General features: G+C 45.1%; 1 protein-coding gene across 1 annotated transcript in view; it reads right to left on the bottom strand.

The window, feature by feature from the left end:
• The window catches only part of TUBGCP2 (tubulin gamma complex component 2), a 39784-nt gene extending 15288 nt beyond the window's left edge, over nt 1-24496 (bottom strand). The window contains exons 1-9 of the mRNA XM_074154842.1: nt 24328-24496; nt 21174-21302; nt 20672-20845; nt 9341-9500; nt 7723-7930; nt 6462-6661; nt 4386-4575; nt 3318-3463; nt 2470-2650 (exon numbers count right to left, since the gene is read on the bottom strand). Coding sequence (XP_074010943.1) covers nt 2470-2650; nt 3318-3463; nt 4386-4575; nt 6462-6661; nt 7723-7930; nt 9341-9500; nt 20672-20845; nt 21174-21302; nt 24328-24477 — 1538 coding nt within the window. The 5' untranslated portion in view covers nt 24478-24496. The remainder of the gene's footprint in view (nt 1-2469; nt 2651-3317; nt 3464-4385; nt 4576-6461; nt 6662-7722; nt 7931-9340; nt 9501-20671; nt 20846-21173; nt 21303-24327) is intronic.
• Between the last annotated feature and the right edge of the window lie 928 nt (nt 24497-25424).

The raw sequence follows: 25424 nt of genomic DNA, 5'->3' as shown, positions 1-25424 counted from the left end.
ATAGCCTGCTGGGTTTGATCACAAAATGTTCCTCTTCATAGAGAACACAGAGCTATAAATAACCCATTTGGAGACTAGTCCTTCACGCATGTCCCCTTCTCCCTGCCACCTCAGTCAGCATGCTTTTGTGAAGTCAGATCAGGGCTGCTGCTGTTCTTTATTTCCTCGAAAAATGCACCTTAGGAAAAAAACTGTATACACTACATTGCTAGGCAAAGGCTCATACCACTGTCCTGACCAACACCCCAACCTCCACAATGTGCAGATTCACCCAAGAGGCAGTTGCCAATTCAGAGCAGAATCTTGCACTCCTTTGAATGATCAAGTCTCTGTGCTGATTTTTTAAGTACTCCTGGTACTCGTGTTGACTTCTGCTACAGTAGTATGGATAAGCTTTATCTGCATTGGGCCAGGAGCTTGGAAATAGCTCAGAGGAGAGTCTGAGGATTAACTTAGTGCCTGGCCAAAAATCACACATGGTAACTGCAGTCTTCAGAGTAAAATAGGACCAGCACAGCCTTAACACAATGTGGTTGCAGACTCCTGATCACTGTCCATTTAGGACAATGCTCAGCCCTTCTGTTTCCCTGACTGTCATCACTCTCTTGAACCAAGAAAACTCCCATTATGAGGAAGCCATGACAGTGTCAGTGGTTAACTAGAGGACACAACAGATAGAGGGGTGAGATACCTACTGCTGACACATCCTAGAGCGCAAACCCAAATAAAAACCTGTCCTAATGCTGGTGAAAATCCCCCTTCAAGCAGGAGGTTGAACTAGAGATCTGCCGAGGTTGTTGGTTCCTTCCAACCAACATTTCCGGGAGAGACCAAGAAATGCTCTCTGGGAAAGAGAGTGAGTCAGTACTCCTGCTTAACTGAGGAGAAGAGGTTATCTTTCACAAGTCCCTAGGGCTTGATCACAACCATCCCACTTCAGCCCTCAAAGTGCACACACATGCTGGAAACTCAGTAGCTTCCTCCTCAACCAGCTGCTCCTGCACTTGCACCCAGCAGATTACATACACGCAGGACAGCTGCTGAAAGATCTAACAGGGAGCCTGTTTCAAAGATGAGGAGGTCACAGACATCAACCCCAGCTGCAGAGGCTGAGCAACACCTCAATCTGAAACTACATGGTGATAGACAGGCCCAATGGAGGATGTGTGTCACCAGAACTTTGGAAGTTAGTGTCTTTTGAACAGTCCTATTAAGCAAAGAAGGCTTAGAAGGATGACAGTCTTTAGCAAGGCTAGGAAGAATCTCCTTAATGACTGGCAGGCTTTAGGCAGGTCTCATAACCTTTCATGAAACAAGGCATGTTCTCTGGTGGTTTTCACAGAGCAGGAAGGCATGTATCAGTTTCAAAGGAGCGAAACATGGATCTTCAGCTTTTCCCACAGCCTCTCGCAGCTGGAGCTGTAGTGTTCCCAGGTCTGGAACAGACACCTTTGTTGTGGCTACAACTTTTTCAGACCTAGTCAAAAACAGGCCTAAAGCAATTCCACCTGGCCTGCTAGGCGTATTCACTTCACTTGCCATTACTGCTCCACGTTATGTCTCCCAATGGGACGTCTTCTTGTGCAAGTCACTTGGCAGGTTTGTCCCATGAAGCTCAGATCACTTTCTTTCACACTGTGGCACTGGTTTGAAGCATAACTGCTAGTACCAAGTCTCACACCAATTACAAACTATCTTACAACCAGCTATCAACTGCAATTTCCTACCTATTTGTTGCTGTCTTGGTCTTCTGGAGAGTTAAGATTCCTGGTTTTAGTGTTTTCTGGAGATAGTAATAAACTAAAAGCTTGATTCACACAAGAAAGATGGAGTTTACATGCTAGAATGCACTTGCATTTGCTATTGCCTGAATGTGTTACAAGAATCAAAATATAGGTTATTAAAATTAACTTTAAAAAAAGGACAATGTTAAGAAAAATCCTGTACTGGAACTTGGGGCTAATAGACTCTCTTCCAACTACCTATGTTTGCATGAAAAATAACCATGGCATACATTTGGTGAGATGCTTAATATCAAACTATTTCTTGTTCACATGAAACTCTTCTTGATCATACCAGACCATATTAGGAAACTCCTTTCCCAGGTGGGAGTGACATGCAGACGTGGAACAAGTCATAAGAGAGGTGGGGGATGTCCATACCTGAGGGTGGCGTTGGTGGTATTGGGATAGACAAAGCCACAGCTGCCCTGACCTAGGTTTGGCAACAGCCTTCCAAGGAATTTGGACTACAGACCCCTAGACAACCTTCCCACCCAACATTTCTATGATTTTCCACTTTTCTTTTTCTTAAAAATCCTAAATCTTATTTTTTCAGGTCAATCTTTCTAATGGAAATAGAGAGAATACATTAACATATGTCAAGAAGAGAGAGCTAACTTCAAAAACATATGTTCACTATCAGAACCAATTTATTTAACATTCTTTTCTTCAGTAAAAGAAATCAAACCTTAGGTGAGCCACCAGCCCTTTCTCCTCCATTAGGAAATCCAGAAGAACTTTGCTTGCATAGTTATATGCTTTTTCTATTTGTTCCACATATGCTCGCTCTTTTAAAGTATAGATGACCTCTTTAGCCACAGGGCAGGTAACGTCACGTCCACATTCTCGCACAACATTTAAGTATTTCCCTAGAAGCAAAAAGAAAGAAGGACCCATATTCATACCTATGGTATATCCCATAGGGAAACTTTCAGACCACTGCCTTCAAGTGGAAGATACGCTGTGAAATGTTTACACTAACTTCTACTAAAAGCTGGAAAGGATTTAGACACCTTTCAAAAGATGATACAGAATTTTAAATTAGTCAGAATCTTGTTTAAGGAAAGATTTAGAAATGGTTTTGTTTCTCAGTGGTGGCAAACCATCTCTGCAGATAGCAGAAACTTTGAAGATCTGGTGCTGCATTTCAAAAGTAGCTTTTGGGCGTTTTTGTACTTATGGAAGAGAACAATGCTAACCATCAGGCTGCATGCTACATTTAAGCACTCAAATTAAAACTCAGCATGCTCAGATCTCGGTTGTCTCGCTCCATCTGGCTAGCTGCTAGAAAACTGTACCCATGAAACAGAGCAGTAAGACAGACAGCTCCCCTTCCTGCTGGACTCCTTCCCACATGTTGTTTTATTTATAGGATTTAGGGTTCTTTTTCAATCTGACTCTTCTATTCCTCTGAGAAGTTCAGCTGGACAACCCCATAAACTGGCAAAGCACAATGACATCTGCTTTATCTTTACACCAAGAATGGTAATGCTTGTCTCAAGACTCCTCTTATGTCAGAAGTGTATCTTTACCTACCTGTGCTTAGTATTTTGTCAGCCATTTTCTGCAAGAATGAGGGTATCTGTTGCTGAACAACAGTGTACCTTTGATCCCAATACTTGTCATTATAGTCCTCCTGAATCTTCTCCTTCTGCAGCTCACGTTCCTCCACCATGAACTCACTGAAAAGTTAAAGCAGATGTTCAGAAGCAGGAAGTGGTACAATGAGCATTGCTTCTTTTGACCTGTAAACTGGTAATATGATCTATCAGAAATAAGGTCTCATGAAAATACATTCCAATGAAGAACTGAAATTAGTCTGTATTTGTAGTAAGAGGAGAAGCATTATGTAGAGTGTTTCTGCTAATCTGCAACCAACTATGACAGAAACAGAATTGTACAGGGTTCACAAACCAAGTCTAAACGTTATTTGGTTGCCAGTGTAGAGGTGAGGAAGCTGGCTGTTGTCTGGCTTCTCACCATCAGGAAGGCATTAATTTTAGCTATTTTAACTTGAGTTTTGCCCCCCTTAGGATTCTGCAAATGTGGGAAACAGAAATGCTGCATAAACTATTAAACACAGCAAAATGCTTCTAATGATTCTACAAAAGACAAGAAACTTCAGAGAGTGTTGTTAGCTCATCAGATTAGCATATTAGTGGACTACATTTAACACAGATTCTCTGAGTTATCACCCTCATGCCCATGAGAAGAGGGTTCACTGCTGTCATGAAGAGGATGAGGATGTGCGGGGAGAATACTCAGAGGGACAGGCATGATGAAGTGGAATTGGAGTGGACTGCATATTTGAACTGTTGTGCTATTGACTTTTGCATATAATTTCCTTGAATTTGGAAAAATAAAGCAAGTGACAGGGTCTATGACTGTATAACCACTGAATCAAACAAGAAAAGTAGTTAAACGTGCTCCAGCAGCTCCCCTTCCTTGCAATGCTGCCTTGTATACCTACTGCTGCCACATTGATGCCCCTAGGCTGTGCGCTCTGTGAGCAGAGGAATGGGTGCACTGAAAAAGTAAAGCCAAAGACCCAAACAGTATTTCTTAACTTTTGCATTTCATTTTCATTCCTTAACTGTTCTTTACCTGTATGGATCATTAATGATGCCTCGATATATCCACTTCTCCAGAATTTCAAAATAAGGCACACTGGCTGCCTTAGTTAAATACAGGCACAGTTCCTGGGCCTGGCTGTCCCCCGTGTAGTTGAAAGTCTTGTCATGGAGTAAACTCAGGGTTGATCCTCCCATACACTCACCTTTATCCACAGAAGTAGCTAAAATTTAAAAATATAGATATAAGACACAAAGCTGACACAGATTAATTGCACAAGCTATGCTGTCAAATATCATAAAGTTGACAGTTGTAGACCCCTCCTGCGAAGATGCAAGGCCATTCCACCACACAGCCAACAGCTTACATCTGAAACGGAAACCCAAATGATCCACAATCTAAAAGAGCAATAACCAAACCCAGCCCGCCAGGGAAGGAGAACTGGACTCAGGTAGATACAAGGTATATGGTGGCTTAGAACCAAAGGCCTCCTACACTGAGGGGACCATGTATTGAGATCCACTTTCTAGGTGGTAATGAAAGAAACACACACTTCAGTGGCTTGCTTGAGAAACCTCTGATCTCAAAAGCACTTCTGTTCTCAACTGTAACACTGAGGTAACCATGCACATAGCTCAAACACCAGGAGTTAGGTAGGTTGATAGTGAAATTTGTACTTTGCCATTGCAAAAGGGACATAGGGACAGAGGACTACAGTACTGTTGTGAGTTTTGGACTGAAGTAAACCTTCATATAGTTGGCTAACTGCTGTATTCCAAAAAACTGAAAATTGCAGGAAACATGAATATCAAGAAGGATTATCCCATTCCAGACTGTAAATAGAACAGATATTTACGTCCAGATAAATTCTCCGGGCTGAGTAGAGAGAAATATACAAGTATTCTCATGCCAAAGAGTTTAACCAAAATTACTGAGGTAACTGCATCTGTGACCAATAACCTCATGCAATGGTACAGGCTAGGACCGGCTGGCTGAGGAGCAGCACCTCACAGAACAACCAGGACTCCTGGTGGACAACCAGCTGATTCAGTTTGAGGTCCCCAGTACGAAAGACAAAATGAAGAGTCCAGCGGAGGTTAATAAGATGGTGCCCAAGGCATACAAGGAGAGCCTCAGGGAGGTGGGCTTGTTAGCTGAGAGAAGAGAACATGAAGATGGGAGCCATGGATTGTGAAGGCGAAAGACATGGACTTGCCTCATGACAGCTCTGAAGGAGCTCTCAAAAAAGAGCAGACAAGTTGTTCTGGTTTGAGGTAAGTTCAGTAATTTTACTTCTTAGCTAGACCTCTTCTAACTCTCCAAAATTAATAGCATACTGTGCAGAAAACCATTCATTCTCAGAGTGATAAGACCAATGTTTATAGTCAATGCCAAGGAACGGTGTACAGAGAGGCTCTTGCTTATACCTATTGCTATAACAACCAAGATAGCCAATTTCATTATTTCCCCCGTTGGAGGGTCAGAAACAGAAAAGTGTAGAGGGGTCCCCCCTGCAGGGAGGAGGGGACAGGTGAGGTGACTCAAACGTGAATTCCATCCCATCTGCCCCATGCTCAGTCTAAAAGCTGAGGGATCAAAGGGTCAGCCTCTCTCTTCAATGGCTGACATCTGAAGAGGACCCTGTCTGTTCATCTGCCTTTGATCCTGATCCATGTGTTCCTGACTCCAGAGCTGGAACCCAGTTCCCATCCATCACTGAGTCCAGTCTGGGACTTCCCCAGTGCCTACCGGTGACATCATCCTGGCAGCTTGATATGGTTTTGTATATATTGTATCTATTTAAATATTTCCTTTTTATTTTATTATTAATATTTCATTAAAGTAGTTTAGTTCCTTCTAAACTTGTAAATCTCTTTATCTGTCCTCCTCTTCCTCTTGGAGCGAGAAGTGGGGGGAGAGCATCTGTCATCCCACCATTGGCCGACTCAGCCTAAACCATGACTCAAGTACATTCCTCTTGGCTTTTTTCTTTAATATAATATAAAATTAAAATGACATGTGCCCTGCCCGTATTGCTACTCTGTACGGTTTTCAGAAGCCGCTGTCATGCACCTGCCAAAATGTAATGACTGTATTTTTGAAACTTACCAAGTGAAGCAAGAATCTCCAAGGTCCTCATTGTGGGCTGGATATAAAACCAGAGTTTCTGCAGTGACAGAAGTCCCTGTCTCTGAAGATGTTCCAGCTGGGTAATTAGTATCATGTATTCCTTGATTAGAGTCCGCATAGCAGCAGCCAGAGCATGATTTACCTGTCCATACTCGAAGGAAGACTTCTCCTCTACAAATCTGTAAAAAGCAAAATGAAAACTCCTTCAGGCAAGGCACCTTCTATCATTTTCAGGAATTTTATTTTCAGGACACTATATAAGTGCATGAGTAGATCATATGGTGGAAAGCACACCAGTTTTCAGCTGGAGTTTCAGGTTCCACATTTGCTCTGTGTCCCCCTGCTTACTTCCCACCACCGCAATTCCTAGTATGGACAGCTGTGGCAAGACATTTCCTCTCAAATTGCAGGGGAACTAGAATTATTTGCAAAACCACTATGGAAATAGTGAGAGTCAGGATTTTCAAGGCAATTGTCTTTGCATAAGCAACAGATTAGCAGACAAGATCTCAAAAGGGAGCCATGTGCAATGTGTGGAAAGCACTGCTGCTAGCTTCTGATACCACATGCCACAGCAGGGATTCATCTGACCGCATTTAGATGGCTCCATACATGTCAGTGGAGAGAGACAGATGCTTCTGAACACAAGTCTGTAACGAGACATGTAAAAGAGACTGGATGAATCACATTCTAAAAATGCTTATTTCTCTTTGCTGATCTTTTAGGGACTTTCAATCAAATGCAGACATCTACATAACAAACATCTGCTGTTAGTGAGGTGTACTTTATACCAAGACCTTTTAACAATTACTTAAGGTAGCTACCAGAAACTAGGCAGCAGTAGGTTCTCCTGCTCAGAAGCACACGAAGTTTGTCTCAGTCCTGGATGCTCAGAGCAGAGCAAAAAGCAGGAAACATGGAGAAATTCAAAGCAGACTGAGAAGAGAAAAGCCAGAAAAAGCAGACATATCCTATTTGTACTTTGCCTGAATTTACCAAGACCAAGTTTGGGCAAAGCGAAGGTGGGGTGAATGAAAAAAGTGAACTGGCAGCACAGACGAGAAACCCAGCAAAAAGAAATGTAGCTAAAACTAATTCAAAAAAATTGTCGTTCTTATTTTATATCCCCGTAAGTTTAAATTAAGCTTGGAAGTTATCATCTGCACAATGACAGATCTTCTTTTCTACAACCTGATGCTCAAAGGAGAACACCCTCCTCTGACACAAGTCAACTTGGTACCTGGTGACAGCAGAGTAACTTGATGCTACAGGAAGAATCCTGGTCACCAGCTCTTTGATGGACAAGTCCAAGTTTGGATCGACTGAAAATGCTCGGTTCTGCTTGCCTACAAGAGGCTGTGCTGTGATGTATCTTCCATCCACACCAATCAGAATGTACAGCAAGTCCTCCACAATCATGGATTCTTGGGAGGCTAATGGCAAGGTACCTGTTTTCAAAGAGAAGACCCAAAAAAACCCCACAATCAGAACATGCCATAGTAGTACCTGATCATCCATTCATATCATTTCAATGTAGTACCTGAAGCTTGAAAGGAAGACATACTACCATTCAAAGAGAACGAAGAAAGAACACACAAAGCAGAAACAAGATATAGAGAAATGAAACTGAGTTAGGGTCAACTCCAAAATCATCGACCTTGCCTTTCAAGAAAACAGAATCCTTTGCTCATTTATATCCAAAGCAAACCAAGCAGACAGGGCTATACATCCGACATCTGTGGTCAAAGATGCAGAGGCCAAAGATGCATCACCCACAGCTTGTGTTGCTGATCCTTCCACCCAAAAGGGCTCAATTATACTGAATCCGAGCAGCTCCAAACTTGTCAACAATTTCCCCTACCTCCCCTCCAGTGAAATATTCAAGTATCAAGAAAACAGTTCAAATACAGACACAAAGAAACACTAGCCCAGCAAAAGCTGCAGGTGAACTGTGAACTGTAGGGTCTCTGAATGGTGCGGTCAACTACAAACCAGCTGCAAGAAGAACTCAACCCAAAATATAATCAAGTGCATCAAAAGATCAGGGAACAGAGTGGCTACAACACTAACTACAGGAAAGCTTATCTCATGAAACAAGGCAACAATCCCTCTCTATTTGTAGGATCGTATGTGAGAGAACAAATGGTTCTGAGCTTGCTAGGAACATACCCTCATAGCACATCTCAAAAGGCCTGGCAGAAATGCACTAGTGGACAAGCTATTTAAGGGCACCTCCTTCATATCCCCTCCTTAGATGCAGCCCAAATCCACAATGCTACAGGAGTCTCTGTAAGTTCTGGGGAATGGAAACATGAGTCTCTAACTCAGCTTTTCTCTTCCAAGAAAGTTCTTAAATCTAATTCATGAATAAGAAACTACACATAGCTCAGCTTAAAGCTAGAATACAATGGGGAGAGATTAATTCCCAGCTGCTCTGGTGAGCAGAGACACAGCAAATCAGGGAGGTTGTTATAGTCTTACTGGAGAGGATTTTGAGCTGGGTGGATTGATGAATACTCCCTTATCAGGTGCAGGTACAGATTTTTCAGCTGAAAGTACAGATGAAATACTCCTACAGCAGGATTTTATGGGGGCTGCAACTCAAGAGAGAAAAGGATTGGGAAACTCAAAACAGATTAGATCCCGTGGATCAACAATGGGGCTGGGATTCAGCAGAGGAGAAACACTGTGAACAAAGTAAGTTTAGGGTTTGGGGTTTTTTTGAACGCTGATCTTCATCTGCAGAGTCCAAAGAGCCAAGTTTTGCTTTCATCCTGAGTGTGATGAAATCTGAACAGTGCTTCTGAAAAAGTACAAAACATAAAAAGTTAATGCAATTTTCCCCATGTATCACATACCTATAGGTACCGTTGTGTCCGTGCTTAAGCTGGTGCCAATTAAGAAATCGCCAATAAGTGCAGGTCTGTCATAGACCCAGGATGGAAATACTGGAATGGGCTGACCAGAATTCTTCTTGTTCTGCTTATCTCGGAGGATTTTTCGTGTAAGCTCAAGAGGCTGTTGGAAAAAGACAGAGAAAGAACAATCTTCAGAAGTCCAAGAAATTTTGAATTTTAAGCAGAAACTGACTGTAAACTTATAACTTGAGAACAGAAAGTAAAATAGCTGATGTTTCAGTAGCACAGTGTTGGATTTGGTCTCACAATACCATATAGTCTACTGGTCTTAGTGCTGCAGAGGTGATTTTTTTATACAGTTGGCCTTCTTTTTATTGGCGGGTACATCAAATAACACTTTTCTGCACCCCTCCCTGCCAGCCTGGGTGCTAAGGCACACGTAGAGGAGCAGAACGAGGACATGCACAACCACCAGATAGCTTACTAGTTTGCAAAGCGCGCTAGGTGAAAGGCAGCAAACTCCTTCCAGAAGCAGTAAGCAGTAACATCTTATTCAAGGGGCACTTGCTAACAAACATCTCTGAACTCGGTTTCTGCACAGTGCCCATGAATAGCTGTGTGCCAAATGCAGTCCAGATACTCCACCCACATATAGCTGGAAAATGAGAGTTTTTTACTCTGAATAGGAGTAAGCAAAGGAAGTGAGCTCTTAAAGACCAAAAAACTTTCCACCCCTGGCTGTGGGTCTCTGACACTGAAATTAAATGGAGCGCAAGATTAATTATCAGCTGGAGAGGCCTGTGAGCTGTACAACCTACACGAACATTTAGAGACCCAAGACACAAACGTGAAGGACATGCTTATGAATGCCACTTGTGAAATGGGATATACATGGGGTCATTTTACTTCCCTCTTATAGGAGGTCTTTCCTAATTTGGGAAGGAAGCAAATGTATGTGTGAGCTTTGCATCTTAAAGAACAGTGCTGTTACACTGTGAGAGGTAATTGATGCACACTGTGGTTGGCCCCAGACATTTTTCATATTTTCAGAGCTGCCCAGTGCTGGGTCTTGAAATTCTTCAAATAAGCATCAGCTGTGAGACCACGCCTTGCAGCAGTACCAGTTCTGGGCATGTTTCCTGCAGGCTCGCTGCTGGTAATGCCAGTACAATGTCCTGAGGTCAGAGAGGCACCCCAAAGCAACACTACATTCCTACTTATACTGTGTATGTGTGATCTGCTAGAAGGACCTCAATCTCCTCTGCTCCCTTAACAGAAACAGGACTCTCATAGGAGGGTATGGAGAAGGATGAAGCATCAAGTAACTAAACTTCACCTAGAATTGCAGATCTCAGTGTAGGACTGAGTCCTTTGCCGGGGTCAACAACCTGAACTCCTTCATAAATCTTGAACACAGTGAGAAAATACTTCTGTATTGAAGGTATATATAGTAATTTACTTGTCCATCACAATCTGGACACACATTGACTAAAAGATGAAAACATCACATACACTTTCTGTATCATCTTGAGCTCCAGGTCATTAAAGGAAGACCTGGAATGGAAGATCTCCTTGTAGCACTGGTCCTATGCAAGATGGCTGTATGAACAAGCTTCTGCTTAGGAGAAGGGCAGCCATTGTTACCTCTTCCCAAACGGCAGGGAGGAATAAGTTGGAAGAAAAGCTCCACAAACCATGAACCTCACCATCACAACATCTCCATGAACCATGCATACTTATGAGAGAGCAGACTAAGAAAGTATCTAAGTCCAAAAGCCTCTGAAGCATTGCGCTAAGAATGGGAGCTCTTACCTAGAAGAGCCAGGTAAAAACTCAACAGCACATGTAGATGGAAGACAGTACTATAAAATAGAGCTGGTTCAGTGAGATGGGCTACATAATGGACCGTATGATGGACTATATGACCTTGGAGAATCAGAAACATGAAGTAATTCCTGTCTCCAACTGCCAAAATGAAACAAGATCATAGACTCATAGAATGGTTTGAGTTGGAAGGGACCTTTAAAGATGATCCAGTCCAACTTCCCTGTCTTGAGCAGGGACATCTTTCACTGGATGAGGTTGCCCAAAACCCTGTCCAACCTGACCTTGAACACTGCCAGGGATGCAGCATCCCATCTAAACCTATCTTCTTTTTGTTGAAAACTGTTGCCTCTTGCCCTGCCACTACAAGCCCTGGTAAAAGTCTTACTCCCTCTTTCTTATAAGCCCCCTTTATATATCAAAAGGCCACAGTAAGGTCTCCTCGGAGCCTTCTCCAGGCGAACAAACCTAACTCTCTCAGCCTTTCTCCATAGGAGAGGTGCTTCAGCCCTCGGATCATTTTTTGTGGCCTCCTCTGGACCCACTCCAACAGATCCATGTCTTTCTTGCAGTGGGGACGCCTGACCTGGATGCAGTACTCCAGGTGCAGTACTCTCACCAGAGTAGAGAAAATCACCTCCCTCAACCTGCAGGTCACACTTCTTGTGATGCAGCCCAGGATACACATGGCTTCCTGGGATGCGAGCACACATTGCTAACTCATGTCCAATTTTTTTTTCACCCTCAAGTTCTTCTCCATAGGGCTGTTCTCCATCCCCCAGTCTATACTGATAGTGGGGATTGCCTCGACCCAGGTGCAGGACTTTGCACTTGGCCTTGCTGAACTTCATGAGGTTCACATGGGCCCGCTCCTCCAGCCTGTCCAGGCCCCTCTGGATGGCATCCTGTCCCTCCAGTGTGCTAACTGCACTACTCAGCTTGGTGTCATCTGCAAATATGCTGAGTGTGCCCTCAGTCTCCCTAGGTGTGTCATTGATGAAGATACTAAATTCTGCTGTTTGTAAACAGGGAAGGACTAATGGGGGATGTGACGATTGGAGGCCGTCTTGGGCACAGCGATCATGAAACAACCATGGACTTCTGGAGGGCAGACTTTGGTCTTTTCAGGAGCCTGCTTGACAGAGTCCCTTGGGAGGCAGCCCTAAAGGGCAAAGGTCTCCAAGAAGGCTGAGCGATTTTCAACAAGGAAGTTCTAAAGGCGCAGGAGCAGGCCGTCCCCAGGTGCTGAAAAATGAGTTGTCGGAGGAAAAGACCGGCCTGGCTGAACAAGGTGATATGGTTACAACTTAGGGAAAAAAGGAGATTTTATGGTCTTTGGAAGAAGGGGCAGGCCACTCAGGAAGATTACAAAGGTTTCGTAAGGCTATGTAGGGAGAAAATTAAAGGGGCCAAAGCCCAACTAGAACTAACCTGGCTTTGGATGTTAAGAACAATAAAAAGAATTTCTATAAATATATTAGTAACAAGATGTCCTGGTTTGAGGTAAAACAGAACTAGTTTTCTGTTCAGTAATTTTACCTTTTTAGCTGGGCCTCTTCTAACTAACTAAACTCTGAAATTAACAGCATATTGTTCAGAAACGGTTCACTCTCACAGTGATAAGACCTGATTATACCAAGGAACGGTGTGCAGAGAGGCTCCTGCTTATACTTATTGCTATAACAACCAAGGTCAGGTAAATTTGTTATTTGCCCCTGTTGCGTGAAGGGGCAAAATAGTTTTGGCAGAAAATAAACCCCTTTGTGTTCTAACAATCCTCACCGAGGTGGGAGGCTAGGGGCGGCTGGGTTTAAATTCTGAGTGATGCCCAATTCACCACTATCAGTCCAGTCGCGTTTAATGCATTTTAAACGTTCACGATTCTGGATGCACTAACAGTGGACTGCACCTTCAGTCTAGTCGTGCTCACGAACTAGCACGGCCGCACTTCAGTGTCTGGTCGCGTTCAGTGAGAAGCCCAAACGGCTAGCTACTTAAGCAGTGCAGTTTATTTAAGCAACAGATATAAAGGTTCTTATGGTTTGCCGGTGCTAAGTACAGTCTGCAAAGCACGTGCAAGTTAAAGAAAAGATGTTAATGGTACAAAATGCACGCCAAAGTTCCAAACAATACAGCCTGGCTATAACCGTAACAGGTAACCCTCTAGAGAGGTTTCCAAGTTCCCCGAGGAAGCACTCGGTATAGTCTAAGTCTCACCCACAGGCGTCCCTATGTGGGGGAAGAAAGGCTCAGCCCCTCGAGTGGTCCCGGGAGTCAGAGGCAGTCCGTGATGGGGTCCTCCCTGACTTGTTTACGATGGTGTCTTCCCCAGCATCCCCCCTTTCTCGGGCTATTTTTATATTTTTTTTTACCTTCAAGGTGGAGTTTGAGTGACTTTAGTCATAAATACCTTTATTATGATTGGTGTAAAATTCTCTCGCCTCGCATTTAAGGGTAGAGTTTACGAAAAATTCAGGGCGCAGACTCAAGGAGGAGTGGTCGCACCTTGGAGGCGGGCAGCCTTCGGGCTGGAGGTGTGTTTTGGTATTATAATGACATTATAATGAGCAAAGTTCGCACAAAGGACAGCATTTCATCAAAATTTGACGGACTGTTGGCTCAGGGTAGCAAGCATGCCGCTTATCAGTTCCATAGGATCACCTTGTTCCCATTTCTGCTGCGTAATCACAGAGCTTGGCCGTGGAATCTTCACTCCACTCCATCCTCTGTGTTGCTTTTGCAAGCAATATTGTTCAGGGAGTCATAGATGTAGCGGATTCCTCGCGTACCAGCTGCTGCTGTGTTCCACCCTGGAAACGTTTCGATTTCATACCTTTCCTTAATGTGTGAACAATGACATATATTTCTAATAAAAATTATATTTTAGGAATTATTCCACAGCCCCATTGGAGGGTTGAAAATGGAAAAGTGTAGAGGGGTCACACCTGTGGGGAGGAACGGACAGGAGAGGTGACCCAAACCTGACCAACAGGGTATTCCATCCCATCTGCCCCATGCTCAGTGTAAAAGCTGAGGGATCAAAGGGTCAGCTCCCTTCCTTCAATGGCCGACGTCTGAGGAGGACCCTGTCTGTTCGTCTGCCTTTGATCCAGATCCGTGTGTTCCTGACTCCAGATCCGGAATCCAGCTCCTGTCCATCACCATGTCCAGCCTGGGACTTTCCCCTGTGCCTGCTGGTGACGTGATCATCATCCTGGGAGCTTGATATGGTTTTGTATATACTGCATAGTTTTTTTCTTTTTTTTTCTTTTCTTATTATTATTTATTATTTCATTATTTATTAATATTTTCATTAAAGTAGTTTAGTTTTTTCTAAACTCATAAATCTCTTTTATCTCTTCCTCTCCTCTCTTTTCCTTAGAAGGGGGAGGGAGGGGCCATCTGTCATTCTGATTGGTCAATCTGGTCAAAACCATGACACAAAAGGCGGACTTGGAGAACCTCCATCCTCTATTGGATGTGGGAGGTAACATAGGGACAAAGGATGAGGAGAAGGCTGAGGTACTTAATGCCTTCTTTGCCTCAGTCTTTAGTAGTAAAATTGGTTGTTCCCCAAGTACCCAGGGAACATAGGGGAGCCAGTATATAGGGGCAGGGAGCAGAATGACGCCCCCGTAACCCAAAGGGAGGTGGTGAGGGACCTGCTCCAACACCTGGATATAAACAAGTCTGTGGGCCCAGATGGGATCCACCCGAGGGCAGTGAGGGAGCTGGTGGAAGCGCTCACTGAGCCACTTTCCATCATTTACCAGCAGTCCTGGCAAACTGGGGAGGTCCCAGCTGACTGGCATCTAGCAAATGTGACGCCCATCCACAAGAAGGGTCAGAAGGATGATCTGGGGAACTCCAGGCCTGTCAGTCTGACCTCGGTGCCTGTGAAGGTCATGGAACAGAACATCCTGAGTGCCATTATGCGGCACATGAAGGACACCCAGGCGATCAGACCCAGCCAGCACGGGTTCATGAGAGGCGGGTCCTGCTTGACAAACCTGATCTCCTTCTGTGACAAAGCGACCTGCTTGGTGGGTGAGGGAAAGGCTGTGGAAGTTGTTTACCTGGACTTTAGTAAGGCCTTTGACATGGTTTCCCACAGTATCCTCCTGGAGAAACTGGCTGCCCGTGGCTTGGGTGGGAGGACTCTCCGCTGGGTTAAAAACTGGCTGGAGGCCGGGCCCAGAGAGTGGTGGGGAATGGAGTTAAATCCAGTTGGCGGCCGGTCACGAGTGGCGTCCCCCAGGGCTGGGTACTGGGGCCGGTTCTCTTTAACATCTTTATCAATGATCTGGACGAGGGGATTGAGTGCACCCTCAGTCAGTTTGCAAATGACACCAAGTTGGGTGGGAGTGTCGACCTGCTGGAGGGTAGGAAGGCTTTGCAGAGGGATCTGGACAGGCTGGATAGATGGGCCGAGGCCAATGGGATGAGGTTCAACAAGGCCAAGTGCCGGGTCCTGCCCTTGGGTCACACCAACCCCCTGCAGCGCTCCAGGCTTGGGGCAGAGTGGCTGGAGCTGCCTGGCAGAAAAGGACCTGGGGGTGTTGGTGGACTGTGGGCTGAACATGAGCCAGCAGTGTGCCCAGGTGGCCAAGAAGGCCAACAGCATCCTGGCCTGCATCAGGAACAGCGTGGGGAGTAGGACTCGGGAGGTGATGGTCCCCCTGTACTGGGCACTGGTGAGGCCCCACCTCGAGGGCTGTGTCCAGTTTTGGGCCCCTTCCCACAAAAAAGACAGTGAGGTGCTGGAGCGGGTCCAGAGAAGGGCAACGGAGCTGGTGAGGGGTCTGGAGCACAAGTCTTGTGAGGAGAGGCTGAGGGAGCTGGGGGTGTTCAGCCTGGAGAAAAGGAGGCTGAGGGGAGACCTTCTCGCTCTCTCCAACTCCCTGAAAGGAGGCTGTAGCCAGGGGGGGTCAGTCTCTTCTCCCAAGTCACAGGCGATGGGACAAGAGGAAATGCCGTCAAGTTGTGCTGGGGAGGTTTAGATTGGATATTAGGAAAAATGTTTACAGTGAAAGGGTTATTAAGCATTGGAACAGGCTTCCCAGGGAAGTGGTTGAGGCCACATCCCTGGAGGTATTTAAAAGACGGCTTGACATACTGCTTTGTGACATGGTTTAGTGACAGTTTTTGTCAGTGTTACGTTGATGGTTGGACTAGATGATCTTAAAGGTCCCTTCCAACCTAGGCAATTCTATGACTATATGATTCTAAATAGTACTAATCCCAATACAGACCCTTGAGGGACACCACTCGCTATTGGTTTCCACTTCAACATTGATACACTGACTGTAACTCTTTGGATGCAGCCATCCAGCCGATTCCTTATCCGTCTAGTAGTCTCTTTTCCTTCTTGGCCCTGGAAAATACTGTAAAATTCCCTACTTCCATACTATACAAGAATAAACACAATAGCTCCCAGTGCCTGAGGGAAGTCCCTGAAATGAGATGAGCTCATGGCACCATGAGGGAGCATGCTAGCACCTCCGTCCCTGTGAGTTCACCGCCTATGTGCTGGGGCATGCCTGGAGTAAGGGTGTGGGCTGCGGCATCTGTTCCTAATAAAAAGGCAGGGACTGAGGCCTGCTCCTTAGAGTGATCATGAAATGGAACAGAGAGAACCCCTGAAACAAATGCAGAATTTTCTTCATTGAGGGACAGGTTCTTCTTTATTAGTGATTCTCTGGGATAGCAAGAGGTAAGGAGCTTTTGTTGGGAGTTCAACCAGCTCTAGTGTGAATTTGTTAACCGGTAGAATTCAAAAAAGTTGACATACTTAGGCTACAAATCATAGAATCACAGAATCATAGAATGGTTCGAGTTGGAAGGGACCTTAAAGATCACCAAGTTCCAACCCTCCTGCTGTCAGCAGGGACACCTCCCACTAGACCAGGTTGCCCAAAGCCCCATCCAGCCTGGTCTTGAACCCCTCCAGGGATGGGGCATCCACAGCTTCTCTGGGCAACCTGTTCCAGTGTCTCGCCACCCTCCCAGTAAGGAATTTCTTACTGTGTATACTAGAGCATCTAGTCTAAATTTACTGTCTTTCAGTTTAAACTGTTACCCCATGTCCTACTGCTCCACTCCCTGGTAAAGAGTCCCTCCCCATCTCTCCTGTAGGCCCCCTTCAGGTACTGGAAGGCTGCTGCCATAAGGTCTCCCCAGAGCCTTCTCTTCTCCAGGCTGAACAACTCCAACTCTCTCAGCCTGTCCTCACAGCAGAGGGGCTCCAGCCCCCTGATGATCTTCATGGCCCTATAAAAGGCATAACTACATGAAAGGGAACACCTAAGTTTTACCATCTCAATAATTCTTGGGCCAAAACTGATCCAAGCAGCAACTCCAATCACTGGAAGATCACTGGATGATCTGACACTGCCAAGTAATCACAGAGCAGATGGCACAGCACTTGTGGCACCAGTGACAAAGCACATGTCTCAGAGGCACGAATCACCTTCTCTCTGCAATGTAAAATTTAGATTGTTGTCATTACAGCCTTCAATGACAGCCTGGATAAAACTCCCAGGACTGAAAATGTGGCCGTCAGGTGTCAGCCTGGTACTTAAAAGCCCATGTGGTAAGGGGGCAGTTTGCCAGTATCATGCTGATGAACCTGCATCTGACATCTTCCACATCCATCAAGGTAGAGGAAGAGCTCACCTTGGTGCTCAATGAATGCCAACCGCTCCTGGACTACAGCCCTGGTGCAAGGGAAGATGGGCAGCAGTGGGCATACACTGGACCTAGAGCACATGACCAAGGAGGAGCGGTGGAGGCAGCTGCGCTTTGCTGGGTCTGGCCAACAGAAGGTGTAGGAGCAGCCTGCAACTACAGGAAGGACAAGTACCAAGCTGAAGGGTGAAGTCAAGCTCCTCTCAGCAGTGGCAGGAGGTTCAGGCGGCCATTGACAAAAGTTGCCTCTTGGGATATTGAGATTGGGCAGGAAGAGACACTTCTTCCTGCAGAGGGGGAGCAGCCACAGAGGGTCAGCAGGGAGATGGGGTATCTCCCTCCTTGTAGGCTGCAGGACTCAGATGCACAAGATACCAGCTGCCCTAATCTAGTGTGTGGGGGGGACTTTTCTGCTGTGAGAGTGGGGCTGGACTGGACAACCCCAGCGATTCCTCCCACCAGTGCTGCAACGAATCTGTGGAAACTCTGGCAGCTATCCTCCATGCCTGCTGAATGAAGATGGTACCACAAGCATCACAAATACAGTTGCTCAAGTAAGACCCTTGTGTCCATGTAAGAATCACTCCAGGGCTTGTGCCAGTGCACAACCTGGCTTCTAGAAAAGAGATAGAGAAACAAATCAATTGCAATTATTATGGCTACTTGACAGTCCTCTTGGGAAGTGGCTCTAGTGGAAACTCTGGGTAAAGAGATTTCAGCTGTGTGAGTTGATACAGCTCTACTGACACAAAGGCCCCACGCACCTGAAAGAGTTTCAGCTCTTTAAGTCTGAAGAAAGTATAAATGGAGCAGCAGGGATGCACAAATCTCTTTATTTGGCTTGTGTTGCCGTTTTAATTCCTTTGGTTGTGAGCTGCACATCCCAGGGAACACCACTTACTCTTACTTCCTCTTTTAGCAAGTCTGCACATAAATCCTATTAGAAAGATCAGTTATTTTAGTGGAAATTCATCTTCCCTTTGTGATCTAAATCAAGCACTTGACTCAGATCATCTATGAAGGTTTTGCATAAGTCAGGCAAACAGTCTGTGCAGACACTTATTTCACATGGTACATGGAACAAGGCTGGTTTCATCATTGCCTGAAAGGGGGAGAGTGTTGAACTCTCTGTTTAGGATGTGCACATGCATGTACAGCCCTTCAAGCTGAAAAAACCTGCACATGTCCCAAAACACTGAACATGGAGGGCCCATTCCTCTAGCCGTTGATGGCCTGAAGTGATCTGACCATCACAGCAAACTCTCCAGTTGGCAGCAGATCTACTGCAATCATCTTCACAGAAGGGTGTTCCCTGGAAGGTGTTAGCTCTGCTCAGCCACTGCCACAGAAAGAGTAAGAGCACATCTGCTGAGAAGCAGCATAGGCAATAAACCACATTATACGGCCACAGCTAGGGAACTCAACAGCAAAGGCTGGTAGGACAAACCCGCCTGGACACGTTCCTGGGCAATCTGTTCTAGGTGGACCTGCTCTGGCAGGCAGGTTGGACTAGGTGTTCTCCAGAGGTCCCTTCCAACCCCATATCACTCTGTGATTCCCTGACACACCATGTAAGTGAATGCTTCCATGTGGCCAAGACAGCTGAGTGAAGCACACACCTCACCAAGGCAGATAGATGCTGTGCACTAACAAGACATAGATATGCCTCCACTGAGTGAGGACGTGGGACTGCCACAACATAGACTGCAGATAGAGACGACGCCAGCGTGTGATTTCTGAGCATACACAAGCAGGCGGCATCCTCAGAAAGAGTTGCATTCAGAGACTGGAGGCTTGTCCCCTGTTAAGATTTTATTGACCAGTCATCAGAAGGCAGAACAGAAACAAACCTCTGGGACAAAAGTAAGCTGCAAAATTTTAAATGGATGCATTTGCACGTTGTCCAGTTGCTCACTTGCTACAGACCTCTGAGCATCTTTTCTTCTTCCCCTTCTCCCCACTTAGCACCTTTTCACCTCTGTCCAAATAACTGTCCATACACAGTTGCTCCTGTGCCTTTTGTAGCCAAAATGCCCTTATCTTGACCCACAAGCTTTTTGTCATATTTTATTCCTTCCTGTCCTGTTGAGCAGGAAGAGTAATAGAGTGGCTAGCGAAGGTCAACCCATCACAATAGTTATTTATAGAAATGATCACAGGACATAAAATTTTGGATTTAAGTAATCGCCCTTTTGCACTTCCTACCTCCTGGCCTACTGATAATGAGACACTTGCTTAACTGTTTTCTAAGCCTGTGTCTTGCAATGATACAGTTTACTTCTACAGCAGGTTTTTTTCTTCTTTTTTGTCTTTGGGGTCACTTTGCAGCATTTATTTCAGGATCTCAAATAGCTAAGTAGAGGGAATGGCTGTGTGAAAAACGTGTGTGATGAATGGTTATGTGAGGCACTGTACTCGCATTATCCGAGAGAGCAGAACTCCTAGCAAGGATGGGGACACACCACAATGGCTGCTGAGCTCCCGAGCAAGCATTGCCACAGGCAGAAAAGGAAAAGTCAGCGCAGCTTCAAGTGGTTGTTTGAAATGGGAAAATGAAATTACATTAACACCCACCAGTTAGAACTGTAATGGCCTAAGTTGGACTTACCTTAACTAACTTAAAAAGAAAAAAGCCAAACTTTTATTAAGAATAGCACAAAAATTTAATATAATCTGACTAGAAAATATTGAGAGAGAATTTAGACTATCTGCATAAAAAAGGAACATTTATAACTCCACTAGATGATAAAAGTTAAGAACACAGCTACACCCACAAGCAGAAAGGAAAGATTTTGTGCCCATAGCCTGGGAAAACAGTACCTGCTGTACACTGGAGTTGGCTGTGACACTGCCCAGCTGCTTGCGTAGCTCCTCGAGCTCCTGTAGAGATATCTTGGAAGTAGAGGGAATGGAAAAATTTGTGCTGCCACTGGTTGCTGCAGTTCCTGCAAGTTCTGCCCTTTCTTTAGCATTTTGTTGCAAATATTGGAGTGTCTGTACATTCACAAAAAAAAAAGAAAAGATTTTGTGAATGCTGAATAGCACACGCTAAAGCAAAAAAACCCTTATGACCATAAGACAGCTGTGCTGAATCAGACCACGGGTCTTTCTGTCCCAGTTTCCCATGTCTTAGTGGTTTATATCAAGGAGTGTAATTCTCAGTAGTGCTTTAACAATTAAGAAAATGCTAGAATTGGTTATCTGTTGGTTTCAACGCATTTCGATGAACATTGTCACCAGAAAGCGTGTTATACTTGAAATCACTGCATTGTTGCTACTGCTGAATACTTGTAACACATACAGTTCTAAAGGATAAACAAACCTCTCTGTCTTCCGTGAGTTTTGATAGTAGATAAACTAGAGAATCTAGATGTCTTGTATTTTTAGACTTCAGCTCATCGTACTTCTTTAAAAAATCTTCAGGAGTTTGAGAAAACTCTGCTATTTTTACCTGTAAAACACCACATTAATATTAAATGTTTAATCACAGAATCACACTGAGTCACAGAATAGTAGGGGTTGGAAGAGACCTTCCGAGATCATCTAGTCCAACCCCCCTGCCAAAGCAGGGTCACCCAGAGCAGGTTGCATACAGGTGGGTTTTGAATGTCTCCAGAGAAGGAGACTCCACCACCTCTATGGGCAGCCTGTTCCATGGCTCTGGCACCCTCAAAGGAAGTTTTTCCTCATGTTAAGACGGAAATTCCCGTGTTGCAGCTTGTGTCCGTTACCCCTTGTCCTGTCACCAGGCACCACTGAGAAGAATCTGGCCCCATCAAGCTCTCTGTTCATCTATGAGGTTTCCTGCCTCCTTTGCCTGATTTCTTGCTCCTAGGGATGCACCAATCTTGAGCTTGGAAGAAGTGGTGCTTAAATATTAACCAGGTCTCTTGCACCTCCCTTCCTTCTAGAGCCTTAGCCCATGGAATTCCTCGAAGTAGGTCTTTGAAGAGGCCAAAGTCAGCTCTCCTGAAGTTCAGGGTTGTAGTTCTACTTTTTGCCCTGCTTCTTCCACGCAGGATCCTGAACTTCGCCATCTCATGGTCACTGCAGCCAAGGCTACCCCGACCTTCACATCCTCAACCAGAGCTTTTTATTTGTCAGTAAAAGGTCCAGCAGAGCACCTGTCCTTGTTGGCTCCTCCACCACCTGTGTCAAGAAGTCAACATCAATGCTCTGCAGAAATCTTCGGGACTGTGCATGCCTGTCTGTGTTGTCTTTCCAGCAAATGTCAGAGTAGCTGAAGTCCCCCATGAGAACCAGGGGCTGTGATTGTGAGGCTATTTCTAGCTGTCTGTAACAGGCCTCATCGACTCCCTCTTCCTGTTCTGGTGGTCTGTAGTAAACACCCACAACAGTGTCACTCATATTGGCCTGCCCCTTAATTCTTATCCACAAGCTCTCAACACGTTCTTTGTCCACTCCTAGGCAGAGCTCGCTACATTCCAGTTGCTCTTGCACATAGGACCACCACGCCCCACTGGTCTGTCTTTCCTAAAAAGTAGGTAGGTAGCCATCCATGACAGCATTCCAGTCATGCAAGCTATCCCACCATGTCTCTGTAATTGCAATGAGATCATGGCCCTGCGACCGCACACAGATCTCTAGTTCTTCCTGTTTATGCCCCATGCTGCATGTGGTGGTGCACACGCATTCCAGAGAGGCAATCGAGCGTGAGGGTTTCCCTGGAGGGGAGCAAGAGGATCCACCACAGCCATTCACACCCCTCAGGTAGTTGGCCTTCTGGATCTCGTCTTGGGAGTCAGCTAAGGCCTGGCTTATTTCCCAGTTGGCTACATTGGCTTAAGTGTTGCCATCCTGGACCCCACCCCCCAAGTCCTTCAGTTTAAAGCCCACTTCACCACGTTGGTCAGCCTGCTGCCAAAGATTCCTTGCCCCTTCTAGTCAGGTGGATCCCATCCCTCTCTAACAGGCCATAATCATCAAAGAATGTCTCACTGTCATGTACATTATTATCAAAGCATCCAAAAGAGGAGATTTATGCAAAGATGGAGACAAGGTGCAGGCTGCTGCTGCCGCCAAAGTACTTCAGGAAATGACTTCTGGACTGAATGCTGCAGCATTGGTCTCCTACTAACAAATGCTGGAGGAAAGTCGGGGTCCTAGCACTTCAGGTGATGGAGAAGGGACTGCAGGAGAGAACAGATGAAGGTAAGCACAAGAACTGTAGCAGGGCTCGCTTTGCACATGCTCAGTCTGAAGCAATATAATTTTGTATCAGCAGGTTTAAGGGATTTGGCATTGATGAAGCCACATCTGGACACTGGGTCCACTTTGGGGGCCCCACTAGCAAGAGAGACATCGGCAAACTGTACTGAGCCATGGAGATGGTGGGGTGTGCTGCCCATTGCCCAAAAGGGTTACAGACCCTGCTCCGAGGGGCACAGCAAAAGCACCACAGGCACTGCCACAAATCACGACATGGAAAACCTAGCTGTCCCACAACTGGAAACCGTCTTTTCTGAAGACAGAGGTGACCCTGGCCATAGCCAGAGAAATGGAAGAATCTCCTGGAGATCTTCAAAATGCAGCTAAGCAGTCTGCTGTAGCTGTGATGTTCACCCTCCTGCAGACAAGGTGTTGGACTGCGGGTCTCCAGCTATGCCTTCTACTTACATCTTTCTACAAGTCTATGAACTGTAGCTATCAATGTAAATGATGCTTAAGACTGAAATTAGTGAAAACATGCAGTTCAGGCTACAAAGATCTGAATTTTCAGAGAGTTAGCAATTTTCTAGCTCTTATAGCTTGACTGATGGCTTGCTTTTAAAAATGACAATGAAAAGCAGTATGGCCACAGAAGTAAGTCCAGTCATGAGAGTATCAGGCTTTAATCCCCAATACCTGGGTGATACTCAGAAAAAAAGTCAGGTATTGTTCATATAATCACATTTCAAACCGTTACTATTTTTCATTTGTTTTATTCCTCCAGAGGAAGTTAAATTTTGAAACAACCATCACAGGCACAAAATAAGCTCCTTTAAACTTCCCCTCATTCTGTTCTAAAAATCCTTCTCATGTTCTTCCACCAATCTCTCCAAGATACAAGGATTTTTACCTTTTCCTTGATATAATCTTTCTACATTATACCCAAAATTGAGATTCCAAATCAGATTACCCCCTTTTTTTTTTTACCAATTCCCACATGATTTCACTGTTATTCTCAGAAAAACTTGGGACAGCCATTACCCCTCCCAATATGTGTCCAGCTCTGCACCCACAGAAGTCAAGTTAACTCACAGAAGAGCAGGGTAAGGAACAGGTAGTTCACATCACTGCCCAAGAGAAATAACGCCGAGGAATATTTATCTGGAATTTCTCCTTAGGAAGGACTGTGCGCTGACAGAACCTCTATCTACAATTGCAAAGGAAGCACGCAGCCTCAGGAGTCCTGCTGCTCCCCTCATAAGGTCTGAAATGCATCTCAGCTGTGATTACAGTACGTTGACGCCTACCTTCGCGCTGTGTGCAGAGACAGTCGTGGTAACATAAGGTGTTCGATTTTTCTGCAGAAGATCGATGTAGACTTCGGCTCCTTCCCCGCCGTGAATGCGCAGCAGACTAAGCAACTCATTGACATCGTGGTGAATGCGGAACTCACTCATACTCCTACCTGAGGCTACAAGCTGCATGGGATGCAGACACAAAGGCAGTAAGTTATTGTTTTACTGCTGCAAATGAAAATATACCCACACAAACAACATTTCTTGACTACATTATGAGGCTTGAGAGCATGCTAAAATATTTGACTTGAATAAAGAAATACATGTAAGGGGAGAAAGTAAGCAAAAAAGAGATACATGTTATTGTGCTTTAACTATACTGCTACATATTGTGATGTAACATACTGGTAAATATTGTGATTTAACTACACTGGTACAAACTCTACCTTGAATATAAGTGAGCCAGCAGAGGGTTTTTCAATCTCAAAATCACACTGATGGTGGAAAAATTAATGAGTTGTCGTAAGAAGTGGTGGTTTGTGTACTGAAAGACTGCAGATACAGCTGAAATCACTGGCTTCAGCAGCCTAACTGTACCACTGCTTCTGAAGTTACTAAAAAGCAGTTTTTCCAAGTTTAGGGGTCTTTATATTCTACTGCCCATTTTATTAATGGCGAAGCACCAAAGTCTGCAAAGCTACTTAAATAATAGCTGCAGAAGTAAGAGTCTGGTTGAGGCATCATGCAAGTACAGAGTTTAATGTGACACCCTGTACAGATGCAGAATATCAAGTATATGAACATACTTTTTGTTTGCAAAATCATTGAATCATTTAGGCTGGAAGGGATTTCTGCAAGCATCGGACACCCGCCCTTTAGATACTGATAAGCATTGATGAGATCCCCTCTCAGTCTTCTCCAGACTGAGCAGCCCCAGGTCTCTCAGCCTTTCCTCATAAGAGAGGTGCTCCAGTCCCTTGATCACCTTCGTAGCCCTCCACTGGACTCTCTCCAGTAGTTCCCTGTCTTTCTTGCAAAAGGAGAGGCTGGGGGAGCTGGTCTTACTCAGCCAGACCCAAAAGCGTCTCCTCCTGCCCAAACGGGCCCCA

The sequence above is a fragment of the Numenius arquata genome, chromosome 10 (genome assembly GCF_964106895.1).
Source record: "Numenius arquata chromosome 10, bNumArq3.hap1.1, whole genome shotgun sequence".
Lineage (NCBI taxonomy): Eukaryota > Metazoa > Chordata > Aves > Charadriiformes > Scolopacidae > Numenius > Numenius arquata.
The sequence above is the reverse complement of the archived record's forward strand: the minus strand, read 5'-3'. Positions and strand labels throughout refer to the sequence as shown.